Here is a 23,760-nt window from a genome sequence, read left to right as displayed (position 1 = left end):
AATTGTGTTAACTTCTTGTAAATAAAATAATGGTGAAATCTAACAATTCATCGATTTGCTGGGGACCCCCTCAAGGACCCCTGGTGGTCCCCGGACCCCACATTGAGAACCACTGCCTTATACCAAGTGCTATCTGTCCACCAGATTTCAGACAAGTCTGTTTGTAACTTTTTGAGATATCTTGCTGACAGACAAGACACACAGACAGGAGTGAAAACAGAACCTCCTTCCATCTTCACGAAACTGAAGATAATTCAGGAGAAGAAAAGAGTGCAGGTAAGCAGCGGAGAAAAGATTTGGGTTTGGAAAGAGGAAGTAAAGAGCTGGAGAGAGAGAGAGAGAGAGATAGAGAGAGAGAGAGAGAGAGAGAGAGAGCAGCTTGGCACATGGATCAGCAGCCATGTGACTGCAGCACTGCATTCACACCTTTATCTCCAAGGTGAAAACTGCTGGCAATGCGCTTGACCTGAATTGCATACATATCTCCATTGACCTCACTGTAAGATGTGTAGGGCTGTAATTGAAGTGCGGCCAACTGTAACTGTCCTTGACACCACAGATCTCCAGCACAGCGGGACAGAAGTGTCAACATGGAGGAAGTTACGAAATCGAGCCTATGGGAAACGAAAATGTCTCTCAACCCATACGGGAGGATATTAGTTATTGATTTAGTATTTAGTTTGAATTGTAGAACTGTCTACACCAGTGATTCTCAACCTTTTTCATATCAAGGACCCTTAATTTAGTCCGGATTAGGGCCACAGACCACCATCTGATGAGATTGTGTCTCTTGGACCCAAATCTGAGAATACTGACTTGTGTGTATCTGTATTGTAGGTAGAGAGATAACAGAGAAACTATGATCAATACAATCATTCTTCTACATTCTCTAATTGTGTTAAATTCTTGTAAATGAAGTGCTGAAGTTTAACAATTCATCAATTTGCTGGGGGACCCCCTGGAACCCTCTCAAGGACTCTCTCTGGTGGTCCCCGGACCCCCACGTTGAGAACCACTGGTCTACACTGTATATAGGGAGATAATAGTGGTGAGAGTGAAACCTATGATGAGAAAAAAATCATTCTTTTCCATTCTCTAATTGGGATAATTTCCAGTGAATGAAATTATAGTGAAATGAATTCCTCGTTTTGCTGTGGACCCCCTGGGACTCCTTCAAGGACCCCCCCCCTCGGCGGTCCCCAGACCCCGCTTTGACACCCACATTTCTCGGAAACGGAAGCTCATTCTCACGTTTGGATTCCATGTAAAAAAATGTAAAATGTGAGCAGGAGCGTGTTGGGACCGAGGCTCCTCTTACCCTCTCCAGGTTGACGTCGGCCTCCACGATGTGCCGCACGGCGAGCTCGGGGAAGGAGGCGTTCTGCAGGAGGAAGGCGGACAGCGTCTCATTGTCGCGGAGGAAGTCCTTTAACTTGAAGCCTGTGGGAGAGAACGCAGAGAGAGACTTTTTTTTAAAAGCCGCTTCTCACCTTCGCAGGGGAGATTACAGGCCGGCCCGGGACACAGAAACCCAACGCCGACGCTTTCCACCGGCATTCCACCTCCCCCTCTAATGCCTGTATTGGCTTTCCTGCCCCATTCAAACTAAACAGTGTTGTGTCTCACTTGTGTACAGAAGTGCATGTGCTCACTTGTTCAGCAGAGCAAAGTTTCCACTGAGGTGGGGCACCAGGAAAATGTGCAGAACACTTGTTTAGGGATTATTTGGCCATAGGCTCGCCCCCCTCTCTCTCTCTCTCTCTCTCCCTCTCTCTCTCTCCCTTTCTTTTGTACTTCTTGTTTTCAGATGCGTGTTTTAACATGCGGCTCTGCAGAAGGCTCGGGGGAACGCAGCGATTCAGATACTGTTGTTCATCACGCAGGTTGGTGTTCTGCTGCAAAGGTCACAGCTCGGGCCGCAACATGTTGGAGTCGGTTTTAATGCGTTCTTCTGAAAATTTGCATTAAGCAGCAACTCCAAACCAAAGAGCAAATACCTTCACACACACCCAAACCCTACACAAGCATATCTTGTTTTAATTACTGTATAGTGTAAAGCCCTATTATTATTATTATTATTATTACTATTATTATTATTCACTCACACTTTTTGATATGTAAGAATCACTGTTTACTGTACAAATGTGTAGGGCTGCAACTAACGATTATTTTCATTGTCGATTAATCTGTTGATTATTTTCTTGATTAATTGATTAGTTGTTTGGTCTATAAAATGTGAGAAAATGGTGAAAAATGTCAATCACTGTTTCCCAAAGCCCAAGATGACGTCCTCAAATGTCTTGTTTTGTCCACAACCCAAAGATATTCAGTTTACTGTCATAGAGGAGGAAAGAAACCAGAAAATATTCACATTTAAGAAGCTGGAATCAGAGAATTTTGACTTATTTTTCTTAAAAAATTACTCAAACCGATTAATCGATTATCAAAATAGTTGGCAATTAAGTTAATAGTTGACAACTAATCGATAAATCGATTAATTGTTGCAGCTCTACAAATGTGATTCATCTGATTAATATCCCTACTTGTCTTTCATGCTGCAGCCCATGTCAAAGTGCTCCTAATTTTTGATTTTATTGCATCCTTGTTTTAAACTTTGCACTTATGTTTTGGATGGATATTGTGTTTTAGTTTAGACTCCAGGAAGAACAGCTGACACCTTTGTGTACAGCTAATGGGAATCCTTATCAATAAGCAATAAACAATAAACAATTATTATCAGGATTAGTTTTCAGGACAATGTGCGTAAAGTAATCGTCAACACAGGCCCCGTTTAATGGATAAGAGACTTCTGTAATCGGTCTCCAAAATGACAGCGATGGGAATGTCTTCTCCATTTACACCTTGTCATCACACCAAAAAATTTTACATCATGCATCCTACGTAACTTCTGCAACTGACGTGCAAAAACGAACAAAAACAACACAGAAGAAGAAGTCACAGCTGGACCAGAGTTGAGAAGTCCGGAGAGTCTTTTCCCCCCGAAGGAAATGACACAATATTCGCCAACTATTTCAGGGAAGTCAAATCACCTGAGGTTATTTTTACAGGAGGTGAAACAAGCAGGACGTAAAAAATGACAGACAAGGCAGATTCGGAACGGGGCTAAAATTACAGACCTGCTCCTGTAATAATTATTTACCCCCCCCCCCCGGCTAAACTAATCCTAGAGATAATAGAGCTTAACTCTGTATGCAGACATCCTCCCATCACATATCATCACCTCACAGCTTTCTGGAGTATTATTAAGGAAATACTACAAATACTCGGAAGATCTGTACAGTCTGGAAAATCCAGAAAACTGAGATAGTGACCTGGAGAAATGACTGAAATATGACAGAAAACCCCTTAAAACAAACCAAACTACATCAGCTGATTCCCAAACACACCTAAACAGATAAAGTAGCTCTCGTGAAAAACACACTACTTCTGTCAGCAGTGTTTATACAGGAGACTAGTTGAGTGACAGGACCGATGTCCCAGATATCTTCTCAACACAGAAACTTGAAGTAGGTCAGATCTTCCTCTACAAACAGAGACCGAAGCCTGCGAGGAAAACTTTCAAACGGTCCATATTTTGCACGTCGTGGTCACTGACCCCTGGGGTTTTTTTTTTTCACATTTTACGAGCTGCTTCGCAAGCACAAGGAGAGCAGGAACAGGATATTCAGCTAAGAGTGTGAGATCTGAGGAGTGAAATCTGGGCCAGACTTTTTACGTCAGGAAAAAGTCCAGAGGCGATGTTCAGAGAGAGAGAGACAGAGAGAGAGAGACAGAGAGAGAGAGACAGAGAGAGAGAGACAGGCAGAGAGAGAGAGAGAGAGAGAGAGAGAGAGAGAGAGAGAGAGAGTTTTCCTCTGAAGTCTGGGTAAAGTTCAGATGTTCAGATGTCAACCTGACCTGACCGCTGATCCTGGACCAGCGCTCCCATTTTTAGCATCTTCATCAACTGGGATTTATTTCACAGGCTGAAATCATTTAAAAAGTCAACAAAAAGTAATTCTTATATACTCAAATCTGTTCTGGCTGTATAGTTCTATACTTATACATACTCTGTTAAAACCATTTCAACTCTTTTTCTTTAATTCCTTGCAGTATTCAGAACACTAAAAACCAAGTGTGATATTCTCTAGATCTGTAGATATTTGCAGTTAGTTATTCTTCTATTACTGACTTCCATCGCTTCCTATCAGTGCAATCAGGCTCCAACAGAGACCGTGTCCACATTGTACAGAAAGACATCTATTTCCTAAAGTTCTTTTTTTGCATATACTACTTATACTTTTTCACATCGCTGTTGTCGGGTGAAAACCTTGCATCTCCAAACCTTTCAGGAACTAAGACCAGGTTTGTGTTTATGAGTTTATCTAAGTGGTTTTTAAAGGTCTCATAAACCAAAGAGTTGTAGAGTTGTAGTCTCAACTCATAGAGGAGCGTGTAATAATCCTTCAACTGCAGTTAAAACATGAAAATCAACAAAATTGGAAGTTAGCGATGATACAGAACTTATATACTTCTTTCTTCAACAGAAGTATGCATAACTAAGGTAAGGAATCCGGATATTACACAAGTAAAAGTGTTAAGAGAGTGAAATGTTGCTTTACGAATTTCAACACTTGATACAACCTGTCACCTTGATTCCAATTTCCGATACCTGTATTAGCCTAATTGAATTAGTTTAAAGAGAGAAAACATTTTGACTAAAAGTATTGACTAAAAGTTGACTTAAATGTAATGACTTTTCTTCGACTAAAACGTTTTGAGTTGTCGTCGACTAAATCTAGACTAAAACTATGAAGGATATCTAAAATAGATTTGAGAGCAAGCATGAGAAGCCTAAACATGGACGCCACATCTGTCTGATCTAAACCTTACTTGGCCAAGAAGGCTGAGTCTGATCTGAAAACATTTCCCAGCAACATCTGAGGCCGGTCACCTCCTCACAGGTCAGCTTTAAAAGATGAGCGGTAGTCAAAGAGCGAGGGAACAGAAAGCGAGAACGTTTGACACCTTTCTCCCTAGGTGTCAACCTGTTAAAATCTTCACAGTGAAGAACCACAAACTGAGTCTGCTAATGGCTCCTTTCTCCTCAGAGGCTTTTCAAAGAGACAAAAAGGAAGGGGGGAGGAGGGGGGGGCTTTGGAGGGACAAAAAAAACCAGGAGGTGGAAGATTCCTGAAACATTAAGCCCCCTTCCCCTCTCTGGGTGAGCAGTCTTTTGAAGCAAAGATGAAGTGAGAAGGGGAAGAGGAGGAGGAGGAGGAGGAGGAGGAGGAGGAGGAGGAGGGGGGCGGAGGGTTCAAGTAGGTTCTTCTGGACGTCTGCAATCTACAGGCATCAAATGGCTCCGGGGAGATTGAGGCAAATTAGCGACCAGCTTTGCCCGCCGACCCCCAGCGTGTCTCGGCATTAGCGACAGGTCAGTAGAGGCATTGTTCCCCCTCTGATGTACGTACAGTCAAGCCCCCCCCCCCCCCCCCCCCTCCCCCGCCCCGCCTCCCCGCCGCCGCCGCAGCACGGGGACGCCTCCGCATAGAGCTAAACCCGAGAAGTCTGCAGATATGATCGGAGAAATGAGGTACAGTTTCCCCCCAGCGAGCCCCTACAGAGGAGCGGGTCACTTTCAATCAACGGCTCGTCGGCTGCTGAGTCACGTGGAAACTAGAAATAACCACCTTCTGGTTTTATGCCTCCGCCAGTAAACTTTGTTTTCTCATTGCAAGGACAGTCTTTATTTATTAAACATATATAATTAATGTGATTATTAGGTCAACTTAAAGGATTTTGGTGTCTGCAAAAGTAAGTCGTTTTCTCAGCTACAGCGGTAAGCAAAACATTATGATGTCACAGTGAAGTTGACCTTTGAACTTTTGGATATAAAATGTCATCACTTCATCATTTTATCCTATTAGACATTTGTCTGAAATTTTGTCATAATTAGCGTATGAATTATTGAGTTATGGCCAAAAAACGTCTTTTGTGAGGTCACAGTGACCTTGACCTTTGACCTTTGGCCAGACACCCGAGTCTGTCGTCCCCGAGGCAGGAGCGGCGACCGGGGGAAGTTTAGGAGGCTAAAACATGAAATATCTAAGATCGAGTTCACGCTCTGGTCTGTACTTCTAAAGGATCTAAAGGAATTTATATACGAATCTAAAGGATTTCTGGACGGATCTTGCATCATCGGAGGCTAATCTCTACGCAAAATTATGAAAAAACATTGAAAGTTGAAAGACGCCTCCATCAGAGTTTAAAGTAATAATCTGTGACACTTTACTGTATAAAAGGGTATTTTCAGTATGGAGAAAGCCCTAAACAAAACAACAAACTCTTTCTAAAGTTATCCAATAGCCTCAGGATTGAAAATGAATAAAATGCTTGAAAGTGTTATTGCATATTCAAGCGTTTACCGAGATGGTCTGTTCATTTTGATATAAAATTTCTAGAAATCAACATTTTTTTGGCCTGTATTGGTGAATAGGTGAACACTAAATCCAGCAATATCAGCAAAAAGTGTAAAAAAAAAAAAAAAAGTCTTTAAGAGTCTTTAAAACCTTTAGATTAATTCCTGGGGGGGGCGGGGGGAGAAAGGTGACCAGATCAACTGTGACTCTGGATAAAAAAACAAAACAAAAAAAAAACGTCCTGTCCACTCTCTGCATGTGAAAGCACAGTTTGTCCAGCTGCAGAGCGACATGCGGGACGAAGCTGTGTTCTCAAACCCGGTGACACCCAGCGGGACGGCGCTCAGCGTGGGGACAGAACAATACCTGGCAGCTCCGTCCACGAGGACAAGAGACTCGCTGACTTTAAAGAGGGAAGGGAAGGGAAGTTTTTGCCCGTTAACAGTTTTAATAACCTCGTGTAAAACTTAAGAGATAAAAACTTCACAGATTTCCTCACTCGTTCCTTTGAAAGCTCGTTCTGTTCTGAGCTGCGGATAAAAGGTAAAAAGTTGAACTGCTGCCCTGCTGAAGAGTCAAAAATTAAAGAACCAGAGACTCATTTATCCACTTTTAGAGCGTATTTGGAGCGGTTCAATCAAAATCGAACAGTCAAATGTTTCCTCTTTTAGTAAACAATGACCTTTGAACTCCGGTGGCACCGAGAGAAAACTGCGGTGCGGTTCGTTAATCCAACCGACTACAAGATACCACCCCCAAAACACAAGGGATTATGGGTAGAAGGAGACGGATGCTTTGGAAAGCCCAGCAGAACAAAATGAAGTCTGGACTGATGGCTCATATTCAGCTGTTTCTTCATGTGTTCTGAACTGGTATGAACACCACAGAAGAAGAGACAGATAAGTCCATCATGTCGAGTCAGATTTAGTTCATTTTGAGTTTTTAGTGTTCTATAACAGTCTAAACACTGAGGCTTTTCTACCCTGCCATGCATGAAATTCTCAGGAACACTAGTCAAAGTCAAATTTAAAGAAACTGAATATTAAGAATCAAAAAAGGGAAAGCTGCACTCTCAAAGAAGATATCTTAATTAACTGATTTCGTCGGGTAGAAGCCTAACAGGCAAAATGTCTTTTCTCGTCAGTTTGTCAAGCTACATATTTTTTAATTTGAAACATGTAAAATAAATCAATCAAGATATCTCTCTGAAACTGCAGATTTCCCCAGATTTGACTTTTGAATTGCCTATTTGAAATCTATGTCTTCAGCATATGGATTTCTCAGTCAAGAAATTGAATATTGATGCAAAATATCACTATTGACTTTAGTTGGCCATATTGATAAAACCCTAGTATTCACCTATTGAATATCCCTCTGTATGGTATATGATCTGTTGGTTTGTAAAGTGTTTTAGTTTAAACTCTGTCTGCAGCTAAATCCCCCTGCAGGAAAATAAAGATTTCAGTTGAATTGCTCACAAGGACAGAGTGGCAGGTCCTGATACTGATACCATCAGGCCTGAATCATCAGGAGTCACTTTATCAGTGTGTGTGTGTGTGTGTGTGTGTGTATGTGTGTCAAAGTGCTACACCGGCGTTTCTTCAGTGCACTGTGAACTCACAGGTCTCATTGAACGGCCTCAGCAGCCAATAGCAGGGCAGAGTTGCGTCAGCGTGCGTGCCTCCGCATGGCTGACGAATAAAACCATGAGTCATGACAATGAAATCTAAAGCTCAAGCCAAGTCGAGCCAACGCTCCATAAACATCCAGAAAACATCCAGGTGAGTCCGGGAAAAAAACACCAGAATGATGAGAACCAGTCTGGACGACCTTTCACCCCAAAATTCACCAAACCGCTCAATCCTGACTTTTTTTTTTTTTTTTTTTTTCCCAGAGCTATAAACTCTGCTTTTCCTCAACAGTCTTATATTCACATAATGATATAGGCTGAAAAAAAGAAAAAAAACCTAGCCTAAAGGGAATTCCTAAATGCAATTATTTCAACTTGCAATACAACATATTTCCTTCCAATTGCGAGAAAGAAAGAAAGAAAGAAAGAAAGAAAGAAAGAAAAATAAAATAAGAAGAATCTGAGTGCAGGCTATCTTTGTGTATTTCAAGATTGTCCATATTAGAAGCAGAGTAGGGGTTTCTGGCACAACTTCACCTACTTCCAAGGTGCATGGAGAAGGGAAAAGGGTCTAAAAAGGTCAAAACTCCAGCAACACTTGTAGTATATAGAACAACTTTATTGTTAGACCAACCTGTTTCGGCTTGTGGCGTTCATCAGGGTCATAAAGTTGTTCTATGTACTACAAGTGTTACTGAAGATTGTCCATACTAGCCGACTCACCAAAAATAAACAATAGAAAACTGTTTTTTGCACGGGGACTCTGTGTTTCTTCCAGTTGCACCACACAATATTTGCCTTTGAATCTTAAATCTGCAGCGAGGCTTTAAAGCACATCAGTCAGTCAGTCAGTCAGTCAGTCAGTGGGTTAGGGTTAGGGTGGTTTAAACTAAATCAACAGTTAACAAAATGAATGAACCTCCTGTTGAGCGCTGCGGGGCCTTCTGTGTCCCGCTGAAATAAACCTCCAGAAATGAAACAATGACAGGGGGAAAGTCAGAAAGCGGTTCTCCAGATAACGTGCCGCGGCTCGTCCACGGGGCGAGGTGAGGTGAGGCGAGGCGAGGCGAGGCGCTCTCGCATCATCACGCCACCTTCCTCCCAACGCACAAGACCGTGCCGGGAGTTTTGATAATGAAATGCAATTAGAGGGAGAACAGGAGAGGGAGATTTCAAAGCGGCAGGCAGGTAGATCCATCCATCCGCCTTCATTACCAGAGGAGGAGGAGGAGGAGGAGGAGGAGGAGGAGGAGGAGGAGAGCGAGGGCATGTCGGAGCAGGTCAACATGAGAAAAGCCCCCCCCCCCCCCCCCCCCCCAGAGCGAGCTAAACAGCGAGTTAATGTCGAGGAGAGGAATTTGAGGGAAAGCTCTTGATTTGGGCTCGGATGTGGCAGATTGCTCAATGAGCCGGAAAGTTGACCGAGGACGAAGGACAGAGGTAGAGGAGAGTTTACAGTCCAACAAGGAGGGAGAAAACATCCAACTTAACACACAACTTAAGCTTAAATAGTCTTTAAAAATGTCCAAGCTCAAAAAAAGTGAAAAAATCTGCCAACAGGATATGATAAACTTATACAGACAGACTGACTAACACTGCAAAAGTGTCCAGCTTAACACATTTAATAGTCATAAAAATCATCTTGAAAATGTCTTTTTTCTCAAAACAAGTGAAAAAAATCTTCCAATCTGTTTTTTCAATTATACAGAAAGACTAAGACTGCAGAAAATGTCCAGCTTAACAAATTAATTAGTCTTAAAAACAAATATTTTTCTCAAAACAAGGGGAAAATCTGTCAATGCATTATAGCTCGATTTCTATTCAAATCAACTTCTCCAGAGACAAGATTAGTGACGAGATCTTCAAATATGGCGAATTTTACATTTTAACTCTTATCCAGAGGAACTGATGAGTGAATTAAGATGGAAGTGATTTTTCAGTGAATGGTGTGTGTGTGTGTGTGTGTGTGTGTGTGTGTGTGTGTGTGTGTGTGTGTGTGTGTGTGTGTGTGTGTGTGTGTGTGTGTGTGTGCGTGTGTGTCTGGTCCTACCTGAGTGGTTGGTCTGCAGAGCCTTCAGAGCCTGAGCCAGCTCTTTGAACCCCTCCAGGTTCTTGTCATCCTGGCTGTACAGCAGGATCTTCTTGGCGTCCGAGAAGAGGCGAGAAATTCTGCAAAGACGGACATGATGTTCAGGTTAAAACCGAGATATCAGGCCGAGATATCAGACCGAGATATCAGGCCGAGATATCAGGCCGAGATATCAGACCGAGATATCAGACCGAGATATCAGACCGAGATATCAGGCCGAGATATCAGACCGAGAAATCAGACCGAGATATCAGGCCGAGATATCAGATTATTCTGAAATGGGCCATTCTGCATAATGAGTACTTTTACTTTTGTTGCTTTAAGTACATTTTGATGCTAAAACTTTTGTACTTTTACTTAAGTAACATTTTGAATGCAGGACTTTTACTTGTAACAGAGTATTTTTTGTACTGTGGTATTTCTACTTTTACTCAAGTAAAAGATCTGAGTACTTCTTCCACCACTGGCTATCAGCTGTTTCAATTCAAGTATTCGTATCGTCCTTCAAAAACAAATATTCCAAAATGCTTTACATCCATTTTGTAAAAATTGTTCATGATGTTCATTGCTCAATATTAAAAAAAAGAATAATAAAATGGACAAAATGTGACTATCTTGTAAGGGAAAAGCTCCAGACAGATATAACAATGTCAAAAATATTGAATAGTGAATTTTACTTTTACGGCAGCAATCAGACTGTCAGAGTGTCATTTTTCAATTTCTAAATGAAACTTTTCAACTGAAGGAAAATCCATGTTGTATCAGGCACAGTCAGACAGAGTTTGGTAATTATCTCACATGGAGTCGTTGAAGTTTCCGACGACGCCCGGAGACTCGCCCGGCGTCGGGTTGCGGAAGCAGGGGTTGTTGGCGTTGCAGATGATGCCCTGGATCCAGGGCAGCGTGCCGGCCGACGGCATCGCCTTGTTGGGGAAATGACCTGCGGGCAGAGAGAGACAGGGAGTGAGGCGTTTACCCAGAACACCCTGCAGCACCGGGAGTCCGACCCCCAACCCTGACGGTGTCACTGCCTCGCTCTTCCTCAGGAGCTACGCTGTATTTAAAGGGAATTCAACATTTCATCAATTTATAAAAACATGTGATCAAAGATGTTTAATGACGACATTGTTAAAAGTTATTACATTTCAAAACTCAGTTCCAGCCGAACTCCAGGAAACGCATCACATCTGGACTCGCTCCTGATTGGCTGCCTCACTAAAGAATGGCTGAAATCCATCCAATCAGGAGCCAGTATTGTGACGACTCTGTCTTCACATTCATTCAGTTGAACTCATTCAATTCAACTTTGAACTAAACTACGTTTATCTGCAGAACATCATGAGGAACTTTAATCTGATCCTGAGACAGAGGAGAGTTGAGAACTAAACAAAACTAAAAAACTGAACAATATTAAACCTTTAATGAGTTGTATTCGTGTCATAACATGTAATCTATAGAGAGGAACAGAACTGTTATCTGTTTTTAACATTTTACAGCCCAGAATAAGAAGACACTCGTCAGCCAGTCGTCTGCCACGTGAAAACACTGGAGACGCATTTTATCTTGACAAGAAGAAACCACCGTCATATTTAATCTGAAATCTGATCGGTGTGGAACATCCTGTCCATGCGGTGCGAGGTGAGACACGCCTGGACGGGGCCTGCGGGTCTCACCCTCCGCCCGTCTCACCCTCCACCCGTCTCACCCTCCACCTGTCTCACCCTCCACCTGTCTCACCCTCCACCTGTCTCACCCTCCACCTGTCTTATCGCCCTGCAGCACAGCAGCTAGCATCAGCGAAGCGTCCTGCAGGAAGCTTCTTCACTTATCACGTCCTGGGTGGGATTGCCTAACGCTCGACCTTTGCCCCCGTGATGTTGCGGCTCCCCCCCCCCCCCCCCCCGCCACTTCCCCCTCCCTTCGATGTTATTTGAGCGATTAGTGAAAAGTAGGCCTGCTATCAGCAAAACCTTTAAGACTGCCAACTGGGCGATCGCTAAGCAAAACAGTGATAAGATAAAGGCAGAGGCTTGGAGCTTCGCGGAATTGCAGGCGTCCATCTTGGATTTTACAGGTGAACGATTTAATTGCTCATCACTGACAGTCCAGCTCAGATTTATGGTGCGATAGGATGCAGGTCTCCAGGGACTGGGATACACTGGAAGGCAAAAACTTCCTTTTGTAAAACGTAAAGGTTTGAGTCTATCTTGCACCTGTTATGATGTTGAACCCGCCTGCCTTTTTTTATCAGGACCATTTCACATTCAGTTACAACCTTTTCACTTCATGACATGATTTACGACATGATAGGAGACTGGAAACTGGTACTTAAGTTGGGTGTTAACCAAACTTGTTAAGTTTTGGCTAAAACACGTAAAATGATCTTATGTTTTGAACCACAGCGGCCTTTTCTTGGGATAATTTCCTTTTTGCCTCTCAAAGCTTTTGTGACATGATAACTAATATCATGTTTGATCGGTTGTTGAGCAAAAACTTCCTTTTGTAAAATGTAAAGCTTTGGATTTAATGCATAAAAATGTCTTCTAGTATGTTCTTTTTCTACTATGGTCTAACCATAAAAATGTCCTATGTTACTGAACCAACCTGGCTTTTCAATTTCACTATCAATTTCAACCTTTTCACTCTTCCAAAAGGATTTATGACATGAGAGGATATTGAGTATTTTACGGGGAACTGATACTTAGATTGGGTGTTGAAAAAACCTGTAAAGGTTTGTCTCAAACACCTAAAACTATCTTCTGGTTTTGAACCACCACAGCCTTTTGTAATCAGCACAATTCCTCATTCAATTAGAGACGTTTCCCTCTTCCAAAACCATCTGTGACACGGTAACTAGCACTTTGATTGGCTGTTGAGCAAAAACCTCCTTCTGTATTATATACAGCTGTCTTATGGCTTTTCTATCAGGACAATTTCATGCTCAGTTAAAACCTTTTCCCTCTTCCAGAAGCATTTATGACATGAGAGGATATTGAGGATTTTACGGAAAACTGCTACCAAAAGCATTCCTCTTGTGAAATGTAAAGGTTTGGGTTTGATGCATTAAAATATCTTCTTCTGTGGTCTCCCCCTCTCTCCCTCTACATCGGTGCAGGTTCACCCTCGGCTCCAGCCTGCTCCCTCTGTCTTATCGCTCTGTCTTATCTGTGGCGGTTCAGGCCGCGGCGGCCGGCGGCGTGCGGCGGCCGGTTTCAACACGCCTTCCCCTCACATGCCGAGTGAATCACAGCAGAAGTATTCCTCCTCCTGACGTCCGCGGCTCCAGAGCCGATGCAGAACTGAAAGCGCTCCGCCGGCCGGGCGCTTCTGCTTTCTGAGGTAAACAGGAAGACAACAAGCTTCCTGGAATTGAAAAAAAATTAAAGTAGACGGTCTGCGCTGATTTCTGGCAACGGTTTAATATCCGTCTGTGTGATTGGTCTGTTTCAACAGACAAGGAAATCTACTCTCTCTCTCTCTCTCTCTCTCGTACACGCTCATCCTGTGGGTCACTGGGTTTGACCCTTCACCCAGTTACTACTCAGTTCAAATCAAATGAGCTTTATTGGCAGGAATGGAAGATAACCAATATTGCCAAAGTGGTCCAGTGTCGCAAGATATCTATTTTAGTCCATCAGGTAGACAAAAGCAAAATAACTGTTCCATGGAGATAGAAAATTAAAAACAAAATAGTGAATACACATCTAAGAAATCAAACTACAGAGTTTGGGTAATGACTTACATTATGTCACTATTATCTATAGAGATAATAAAAGGGTTTAAATCAGACATGGATTAAATAAATCAAATTTGTCCAATTTTTGATGGTTGTTCCTCAGATTTTGATGGACTTGAGCACATCTACAAATTTTAGCTTGGTTTAGGTTTAGCTTGATTGCAACGCCAGGACTTCCCTCCATTGCAGACAAACTCCATATAAGTTTGACAAAGCCCAGTTCCAGCTAAACCTGATGCAACTCCATCTAAATCTGAGGAAAGTCCAGCTAAACCTGACAAAGCATATCTATGAATGACAAAGGCGGCTGAAGATGTCCTAAAATGGCCACCGTACTTATGATTACTGTGATATTGACTTCAACCATATCGACCAGCCCTACTTTTAATGTTGGTGATCTAGGAACTGAACTTTATTGGACTGTCGACTTCATTGGAAATCGATCTGGAGAGAGTCAGAGAGTCAGCTAAACTCCCACAATGGATGAATAAAGGTAAACAGATACAGAAAGCCGATCTGAATGATTTCCACGTATCAATGAAGCCAAACTAATCACAACACAGCAGGTCCCAGCTGATGAGTCGGCATTATGGGATGAAAATGTGATTATGCAATCGGCCTGTCCTCGTGCCAGACCGGGGCTCCGTGACCTTCACCAGCTTTCACATATAGACCCTCGATAGTGAGATTACAGGAGGCGATAAAGGCCATAAAGGCTAAAAGACCAATAAACTCCACTGATAAATCAACAGGGGGAAGAGGCAGGACTCTGCAGGACTCTGCAGGTGTAAAGACCGGAGGAATTTATACAGCCTGGGTCGCTTGGCGTTAGGAGTACAGCTGAACAAATAATAAAAAAATAAATAAAAATAAAAATCTAAATCGCAATATGAACTTGCAGTTAATTTCTTCATAGAGAGTTTTAGAGCTGCAGGTGATCTTTGGTCCATGAATCAAAACCTTTCCTCAGACTCAAACTCAGTGAATCCTGCACACTCACAACTGTTTTCTTTTCTTTAAACGATTTTAAAGTTCTAAAAAATGCATGACAAGAAAAACCTGTGATGATATGAATTGCAGTTTAAATTGCAATTGCAATATTCTGTCAAATAATCTAAAAGTGATATCTTTCAGCTCCAGTATCAAGTTTAATTTCGATCCCGGTGAGAAACAACAGCTCAGCTCCATGAGGTCAATTATCAATCAGTAAAGTCAGATAATAGAGTCAGTAAAATAAAACCCGTATCCAAGAGGCTGTAAGCTGCCAACCTCACTTCCATTAGTTGATTGACAGCTGCAGCCGATATCAAACGTCCTCAGAAACCTGTCAACCTTCTCCTCAGTATATAAAACCTCCTATCTTCATATACTGTAGGTGCAAGGGTCGCGATGCTCCTGGAGATACAAGTCGACAACAGCTGGAGATAAAGTCGGACTATCAGAGGCAGCTGGACCTGCTCCAGAACATTGATTACCACCGCAAAATCCTCCCATGATGCATCTGGCCGGTAAAAAACACTCTCGACACAAGGAACGTGCGCCGTAAATACGATCAGGAATGTGAAAAATGATGCTAAATGTGCAGTTTTGGGCATTAATCTGTGTATCTGTGTGCAAATTGGGAAAATGCCTTTAAAGTTTAACTAATGGAGGTAAATAAGTGGATGGTATGCTGTTTAGGAGTATTTATGTGTATATTTTCTGCTGATATGGAATCTAAACCCTGGTCAGGACCTTTAAAGTCACAGTGAACCAGCATTTTGAGAGCATCTTGCTTCTGTAATGTTGAAACAGGATGTTGGAGGCGGGACATAACGCAGGGAGGGATCAATCAAAAGCGTAAACCAATGGGAGATCAGTTAGGGAAAGGACAAAGGACAGGGGGTGAATGTTCAAAAGTACAGTATGTGATAGTATTATTGGTTGGAATATTTATTTACGCCTATTCGTACAGCACGAAATAACCACTAAAAATACACAGTTTGAAGTAAAAATAACGGGATTTGGATATAAAAATACAATAAAACAGGAGGGAGGTTATTGTGAAAAAGGTGTGTATTATAACATAGGAACTAACGAGGTGAGAAGGTCCTTTTTAATTTCACTGCGACTTTAACACCTTTGTGCCTTTGTAGGGCAGCAACAGTCTGAAGTACTTGAAGTACTTTTGAAGTATTTTACCTTCCAACAACAGCCAGTAAGTACCTGACAACAACCTGAAGTCTGCAGGACTGATTTAAACTTCAAAAGACTCAACGGTCGACTGCTGAGGTGTGGAGAGGCCGTTCTGCAAGGCATTGTGTTGGGGTGTGTGTGTGTGTGTGTGTGTGTGTGTGTGGGGTGGGGGGATATGGGGGGGGGGGGGGGGGGGGGTGTTAATGGGAGACAAAGCCTAGCCTGAGGAGAAGAAGACTAAAGTGACTGTGAGGAAAACAGTAGAAAGATGATTGGACTTCCTGTCTGTTGTCTGTCTGTCTGTCAGCAGGATTTCTTAAAAACCTTTGAACGGATTTCCATGAGATTTGGCAGACAGATCAGTCCTGAGCCAAGGAACAGCTGATTCGATTTTGGTGCCGATGTGAATCTGGGATTTCCACTAATAGACAATTATCTTTTTGTGGCCAGAACTATGAAACTAACAAGAGATACAGAATTTGACTCCAAAATCCTAAGGGAACGTTTGCAGGTCTAGAAATCAATTTAACTTATACTGAAGTGACAGGAATGATGCGTTTGGGTGTAACAGAAAGTCGGAGGATTGTTCAGTGTTGGCGGAGGTTTGTCTTCCAATTTCTAAACCCCCTCACACCTGGAAATGAACTATAGTTTATGTTTAAGCTTATGAATCTGGATTTATTTGAATGCAGTTGCTTTGACTGACGTTCTTCCTTCTCGTTTTGTGTTTTTGTAACTCGGACCCCCCGTCACCGTCTCCCTCCCAGGTGTAAATAAAGTTGGGACTCACACTCATGCTGCTCGTAGGGCGGGTAGTTCAGCCGCACGGCGATCAGGATGAAGAAGATGAACAGCGGCCATGCGATCTCTACCAGGAGCTGAAGCTGTGAGGAGAACAACAACAAGGCAAGGCTGTGAGCGTTTACTGTTACAGGAGCGTGCCAGTGGAAACCATTAGCCCCCCCAACACACACACACACACACACACACACACACACACACACACACACTTACCATCAGCCCCGCACCCTCCTGAATAGCCTTTTAAAAGCTTCTTAACTACCTCGTATAAAATGTCTGCAGCAGGAAGCAGCTTCATCTCTTTATTATTAGGAACTCATTCATAATAAATGAGCGATCGATAACAAGCAGCAGAGAGGAGAGAGACGCTCTCACCGAAACATGGGAGCTTCGGAGAAAGATTCTCCTCAATTATTATTATTATTATTATTATCATTATTAGTCCTGATAGATGATTCCAGGGAATTGAGAATCCCTCCTGGCTCTTATCTCACATGCTGACTCCAGGCAGTTATTGCTTCTATTATCAGGACACTGCGGCTCTGACCTTTGACCTCCTTACTATCGGCTGCGTGTAACGCTGCTGATCCAGGAACTGAAACTTACTCTGCTGCTGCTGGATAAGAGCGTCAGCTGAATGTATATAACTTTTAAAAAGAAAAAGCCAAAGCTGTAGAGCTGCAATGATTAATCGATTAGTTGTCAACTATTAAATTAATCGCCAACTATTCTGATAATCTATTAATCGGTTTTAGTAATTTTTTTAAAGAAAAATAAGTCCAAATTCTCTGATTCCAGCTTCTTAAATGTGAATATTTTCTGGTTTCTTTCCTCCTCTATGACAGTAAACTGAATATCTTTGGGTTGTGGACAAAACAAGACATTTGAGGACGTCATCTTGGGCTTTGGGAAACACTGATCCACATTTTTCACCATTTTCTGACATTTTATAGACCAAACAACTAATCGAGTAATCGAGAAAAAAATCGACAATGAAAATAATGGTTAGTTGCAGCCCTACAAAGCTGCTCTGATCAGGACTGATTTCATGACAACGGAATGAGAGGAAAAAACACAAATCATCATTAAAAATTAGCAAAACAAGTCCTGGAGTCCTGACAGAGAGAAACAGAAAACCTCTGTCTTCTTCCTAATGTTTAAATGTTTGATAAAAAGCCAAAAATATCTGAGCAGGATCTGAATTCTCATCCACTTCCCACTTTATCTCGCTAAATCAAAACCCCTGAAGCCACGTTTAACACAAACTACATGAACTGTTATCAATCAATCATCATTCCGTAAATTAAAGAATTATATTTAATTTGAGTTACTTTTGCATCGCATTAAGCAAATGGTGGGAATGATTCTGCTGCTTCAAAACACTATCAGAAGCATATGAGTGATGTTCAGACTGTCAGTGGAAATCACAGATTATAATTAGAGATTATAGGAGTTTAGAAAGAGAGATTATGATATTTAATAAATTCAGAAAGAGAGATTGTGATACTGTAAGAGTTTATGAAGAGAGATTACGAGACTATAAGAGTTTAGAGAGATTGTGATATAAGAGTTTAGAAAGAGATATTATGATATTATGAGTTTAGAAACAGAGATTATGATATTATAAGAGTTTAGAAAGCGATATTATGAGATTTAATAAATTCAGAAAGAGAGATTGTCATATAATAAGAGTTAGAAAGAGAGATTATGATATTACAAGAGTTTATGAAGAGATATTATGAGACTATAAGCATTGAGAAAGAGAAATTGTAATATTATAAGAGTTTAGAAGGAGAGATTATGAGACTATAAGAGTTTAGAGAGATTGTGATATAAGAGTTTAGAAAGAGATATTATGATATTATGAGTTTAGAAACAGAGATTATGATATTATAAGAGTTTAGAAAGAGAGATTATAAAATCATAAGAGTCGATTAAGTTTATAAAGTGATTATAAATCTATAGTAAACATCTCCAACTTCTCAACAAAGCAAACCAGACTCTCTCTCTCACGCTCTCAAAGATCTCAAACTTCGCTCTTCCCACCGTCTTCCTCCAGTACTTTTCACACATCAACAACAACAAAGATCTTTTTTCTTCCCCCGAGAGTTCCCGCTCACCGTCTGTCTCCGTCTGTAGGTGAAGTTCTTCCACAGCAGCAAGCCCAGCTGAGTTGAGACGGACATCTCTGCCCGGTCCTGGATCCGCCGCTCTGCGCTCAAATGACTCGCCGCCCGCCGCTCGGTCTGGGAAAAAAAAAGAGAGCGAGGCGGCCAGAGGTCCAGCCAGCCAGTCAGCACGCAGGCTCAAAGGTACCAGGGGGGTCAAAGGTCTGCAGCTGACAACATCACTCCTCCTCCTCCTCCTCAGATCTTCCTCACATGGAGGCTGAAGTTTGACTGATACAGGGGGGTTTTCAAGGCTGATATACTGATAATTCTTTGTGCTGAAGCTGCTGACGGCCGATATTCAACAAATTAGACCTTTTTTATGCCCAAAAAAATGTAAAGTATTCAGTAGCTTCAACTATTACTCACAATAGCTGCTATTTTGTGGGAATATTAAAGTCAAATTTGGTCATTTTCATGCCAAAAAAACAAAACAAAAAAAGACTAGTATTCAGTTTTTGTCCCAGAGTTTTCTTCTCATCAGGGTGGAAAAGCTTCTGAAACATTTAGAGCATCATGGGACACTAAAACTCTCCACTGAAACCCAAACTGATTAAACTATTTAAGTGTCAGCAGCTCTTTAAGGCAGAGAGACACTCTGGGAGACATTACTGCCTTTAGATGAAGAATGAAGTCACAAAACAACATAACTGAAACAATTAAATAAATGAACAAAATATGCAAAGATAATTCAAAAGTCACTGCAGGTTTTCCAGAGGAGAGAGGAAGAAGGAGGAAGAGGATGAGGAGGATGGTTGCATTTGCACATCCATCCATGAGACGTTACCATCACACTGTCTACCCCCCCCCCCCCCCCCCACACACACACACACACACACACACTCACACACACTTTGATCACTGCCATCTTCCTTTTCTCTGAGCTGAGTGCTGCAGCAGTTCTGCTCATTTACATCACAGGAAGTGGTGTGAATGAATTAAGTGCAAACTGCTGTGTGTGTGTGTGTGTGTGTGTGTGTGTGGAGGGGGGGGGGTGCACTGTTCCTGGAGAGCCCACCCCCCCTCCCCTCCCCCAAATACAGTTTGTAAATCCATGATTAGATCAGATTTCTATCACGGCTGGTAAACACATGATGACTTGATCAGAAGCAGAGAGGCTCAATCAGGTTTCAATCATAGAACTGAAATATCTCAAGCTTTTCAGTACTTTCCACACAGCCAATTTCTTTTTTTTAGGCTTTCTGTTAAATATAACACAGACAGTGCAGGTAAAACACATCTGATGCTTCTAGTTTTCCACCTATTAAAATCTTCTCTTTCAACAAAAATGATAATTCCACTTATATCACAGCATCAGACATCAGCTCAGACTCCCTGCAGGTTTGTAATGCAGCTGCAGGTCTGATTTCAGTGTTAGTTTATTGTGATTTTGCTCATAAAACTCACTATTATCTCAAGTAGTAGACTGTATTTGAGTGCAATAAAATTAAATAACCCCCCCCCCCCCACACACACACACACAAGGTGAATACACACTGCAGCGCCCCCAGCGGCCGGAGGAGAAACTCCCTCTACTTCTGTTCATTAAACTCTTCTTTTGTCTTTTTTTCTCTCACCTCTGATGATAATAGACAGAAAATACTGATTCTAACCCTTAAAGCCAAATTTTACTTTTTTTTTTTTTAAAACCAAAATGCATCTTACTGCCTGCATTCAAATAGTCCCAAAATGTTCAAATTGTTTTGGAAATAAATGGCAGTAACATAATCCATTCCCTGTGTGAGAAGATAAAAAGCTTCGTGCATTGTTTTTGATGCCAGATGTTTTTTTCTTTACATTTACAACTTCAACTTTGAACTTTTCACTGTGTTTCTTTGCTGTTGTTTCCATGCGGTTTTTTTTTTTTGCGAGACTTCAGCTTTTGCTTCAACAGGAATGATCTGATCTTGCAATTAAAGCAGAATAAGAAAGGCTGAACTCTTGATATGAAAAAAAAAAAAAAAAAAAAAAAGGAGCTGCTCAAATTCACACGAATAAACCAAACCACGGATATATAATCAGTGTCTTTTAGTAATTTGGTGTATTTTAAACAGAAAACTAACATTATTTCCCCCCAGCAGCCTCTCTGCCCGGTCAGTCCGGCTGAAGCCCGGTCTGTCCTCACCGTACCTGGGCGAACTCAGGTTATCTGGACCCAAAATCCCCCCCCCAAATCCTCCATGAAGCAACAAGTCGGAGAGAAAGTAGAGGAGAAAATAAAGTGTAAATACCTTTGTTGTGTCGTGAGGGAGCAAAGACAAACTCTCATATCAGTTTTCCTCGGCAGGTAAGTTAGCGGACGGCCGGTTATCTTTCCCGAGGCTCAACAAGCATCTGCTGCTCACCGACGGGCTTTCCTTTATACCGACAGACATCCGCTGGAGAAACCGCACGGCGTCAAGCTGCGCGCGGTAACACACAGCACATCCGGTAAAGACTTTCAAAATAAAGCACTTCTTATTTTGAGTTAAATTGTTCATGTTTCAGATGATGCTGTACCTATATATAATATACAATTCACTGTATATTCTATATTCTTTATTCTCTATTATGTACAAGTGGTTGTGTTCACCAATGTACTCATCTTTCTGATGTTTGTGTGGTGATTGTCTTAGTCGTAGTGTGTTTGTTGAATTGTTTGTTGTTGTTTTGTTTTTGTCTTTCCTATTACTTTAATGTCTTTGATTCATTTCTTGTTTTTCATTTTTGTTTGTATTGTATGTTAGGACCCCCTCGAAAATGAGATGGCTCATCTCAAGGGGTTTATCCTAATGAATAAACTTGTATCATCATCATTTTCTTTTGGCGGAGGATGTTGAAATTTACTCGGAGTAAGAGAAAGTAACAATGTGAAAATAAAGCAGATGTGTGTAAATGTATGGTAAATGTAAATACTTGTAATACTACAAAATTTCCATTTCACAGCATATATTCATACTCATACAGGCCCATGCAAAATGCAAAATACACAGAAACAAATACCTTCTCAAATACAAAATATAAGAAACTAATATGACTATAAAGTTTACTACTACAACTACTACTACTGCTAATAACAATCTTGATGTATGCAGCCCTTTTCAAAACACAGTAACAAAGTGAGTGCTTTACAAAAGAGACATAGAAATACATTTTTGTCCAAGAGCTGCAGTAAAACGGTTCCTAAATGCTGTGGAAGAATAAAAGGAAACTAGCAGCAAGTCGTCTAGTGGTTTTGTCAGTGATGTGATTTTCTGACAAAATAAAAGCACCATAATACAATTCTTTTCTCTTTTGCAGATTTTTGATGTTTTGTTCCAGGGTTAGGCTGATGTATTAGTTTGCTTTTATAAAATGGGTTCTGATCCAGTCTGACATGTGATGCAGTTTAATTTATAACATAACTATTGTAGAATTACATGTAGGCTACTAGGCTACAATGTTTGTCTATGAGAGGCTTTGGCAAGAATAACTTTCTGGGGGAAACACTGAATTCTTGTGATTTTTGGAAATATCAGTCAAACCATTTTCTGTACACACCAAGAAGTTGATTCTTTCCCCCCCAGACGTGATAAATTGTACCTTTTATTTTGAAGGCAGAATCACTAAACCCCCGGTCTTACTCTGGCTGTGTGTGTGTCGCTTGACGCAGCAGTGGACCGCGGGGTTACTGTCGGTCAGAGAGTTAAAGCTCCGCTGCAGCATCTGGACTTCATGTTCGCAATTACAGGACAAATCAGACTAATGTCTGTTTCACAATAAAAGTTTCCACTGTGATGCAGCCAACAAATCCTGTTAGGGGAAATGTAAACAAGGGCTGTGCAGTAAGTAAACTCAATACAACATAGTACTACATAGCCTACTTATAGTACTACTACTACTGCTACTACTACTACTGCTGCTATTACTACTGCTACTACTACTACTGCTGCTATTACTACTTCTGCTACTACTGCTAGTAGGCAAGGCAAGGCAAGGCAAATTTATTTATATAGCACATTTCATACCCAAAGTGCTTTACAGAGAACTCAGGCAAAAGCACAAGAAACAAATGATAAAAACAATAAAAGCAAGCAAGCAAAAGCACACAGAGTAAAAACAATAAAAACAATAAAACAAACAATCAAAAGCACACAGAATTAAAAAAAAACCCAAAAAAACCCCAATAAAACAAACCAACAAATACATTTGATTTAAAAGAAAATTAATTAAAAGCAATGGTAAACAGGTAGTCTTTAGCTTGGTCTTTAGCTTATTACTACTAGGCTACTACTACTACTACTACTACTATTACTATTGCTACTACTGCGACTACTACTAATTCTATTACTACTGCTACTACTACTACTACTACTACTGCTGCTACTGCTACTACTACTAGTATTACTACTGCTGCTGTATATCTGGTGAGCTTCAGACAGGATCCTTCACTCTGATCTGCTGCTACAGAAAAAATCATCCAAAAGGAAATCAGAGAGCTGAGGAAGCAGAAAGATTTCTGGTGCAAAACAGTGAAACATCTGCTGTAATATTCTTCATATTTTGCACTTTTTGAGCACTATATTTTGCACAAGTCAAAGAATTCATTTTGCCATCTCAGCTCCCTGATTTCTGTCTTGTAGACTTTTTTGTGTCCCAGTAAATCAGTGAGCCGCTCCCTCTGTGCTCTGATGTTGTTGATTTATCTGCATTTATAACTTACTAACTTCACTTACTATATAGCATGTACTTTATCTTGATATGCAGTGGTGGAAAGTAAC

At 41.3% G+C, this 23,760-nt stretch overlaps 1 protein-coding gene across 1 annotated transcript in view; it reads right to left on the bottom strand.

Moving 5' to 3' along the window:
* LOC139647803 (phospholipid-transporting ATPase ABCA1-like) overlaps positions 1-21,344 on the bottom strand; it is a 41,354-nt gene extending 20,010 nt beyond the window's left edge. The window contains exons 1-6 of the mRNA XM_071523771.1: positions 21,253-21,344; positions 18,974-19,099; positions 16,843-16,936; positions 10,940-11,081; positions 10,103-10,221; positions 1,319-1,440 (exon numbers count right to left, since the gene is read on the bottom strand). Coding sequence (XP_071379872.1) covers positions 1,319-1,440; positions 10,103-10,221; positions 10,940-11,081; positions 16,843-16,936; positions 18,974-19,039 — 543 coding nt within the window. The 5' untranslated portion in view covers positions 19,040-19,099; positions 21,253-21,344. The remainder of the gene's footprint in view (positions 1-1,318; positions 1,441-10,102; positions 10,222-10,939; positions 11,082-16,842; positions 16,937-18,973; positions 19,100-21,252) is intronic.
* Between the last annotated feature and the right edge of the window lie 2,416 nt (positions 21,345-23,760).

This window comes from Centroberyx affinis, unplaced genomic scaffold, assembly GCF_046629955.1.
Source record: "Centroberyx affinis isolate AG114_WGS23_722 - 3 ecotype Tasmania unplaced genomic scaffold, CSIRO-AGI_Caff_v1 ptg001112l_1, whole genome shotgun sequence".
Lineage (NCBI taxonomy): Eukaryota > Metazoa > Chordata > Actinopteri > Beryciformes > Berycidae > Centroberyx > Centroberyx affinis.
The sequence above is the reverse complement of the archived record's forward strand: the minus strand, read 5'-3'. Positions and strand labels throughout refer to the sequence as shown.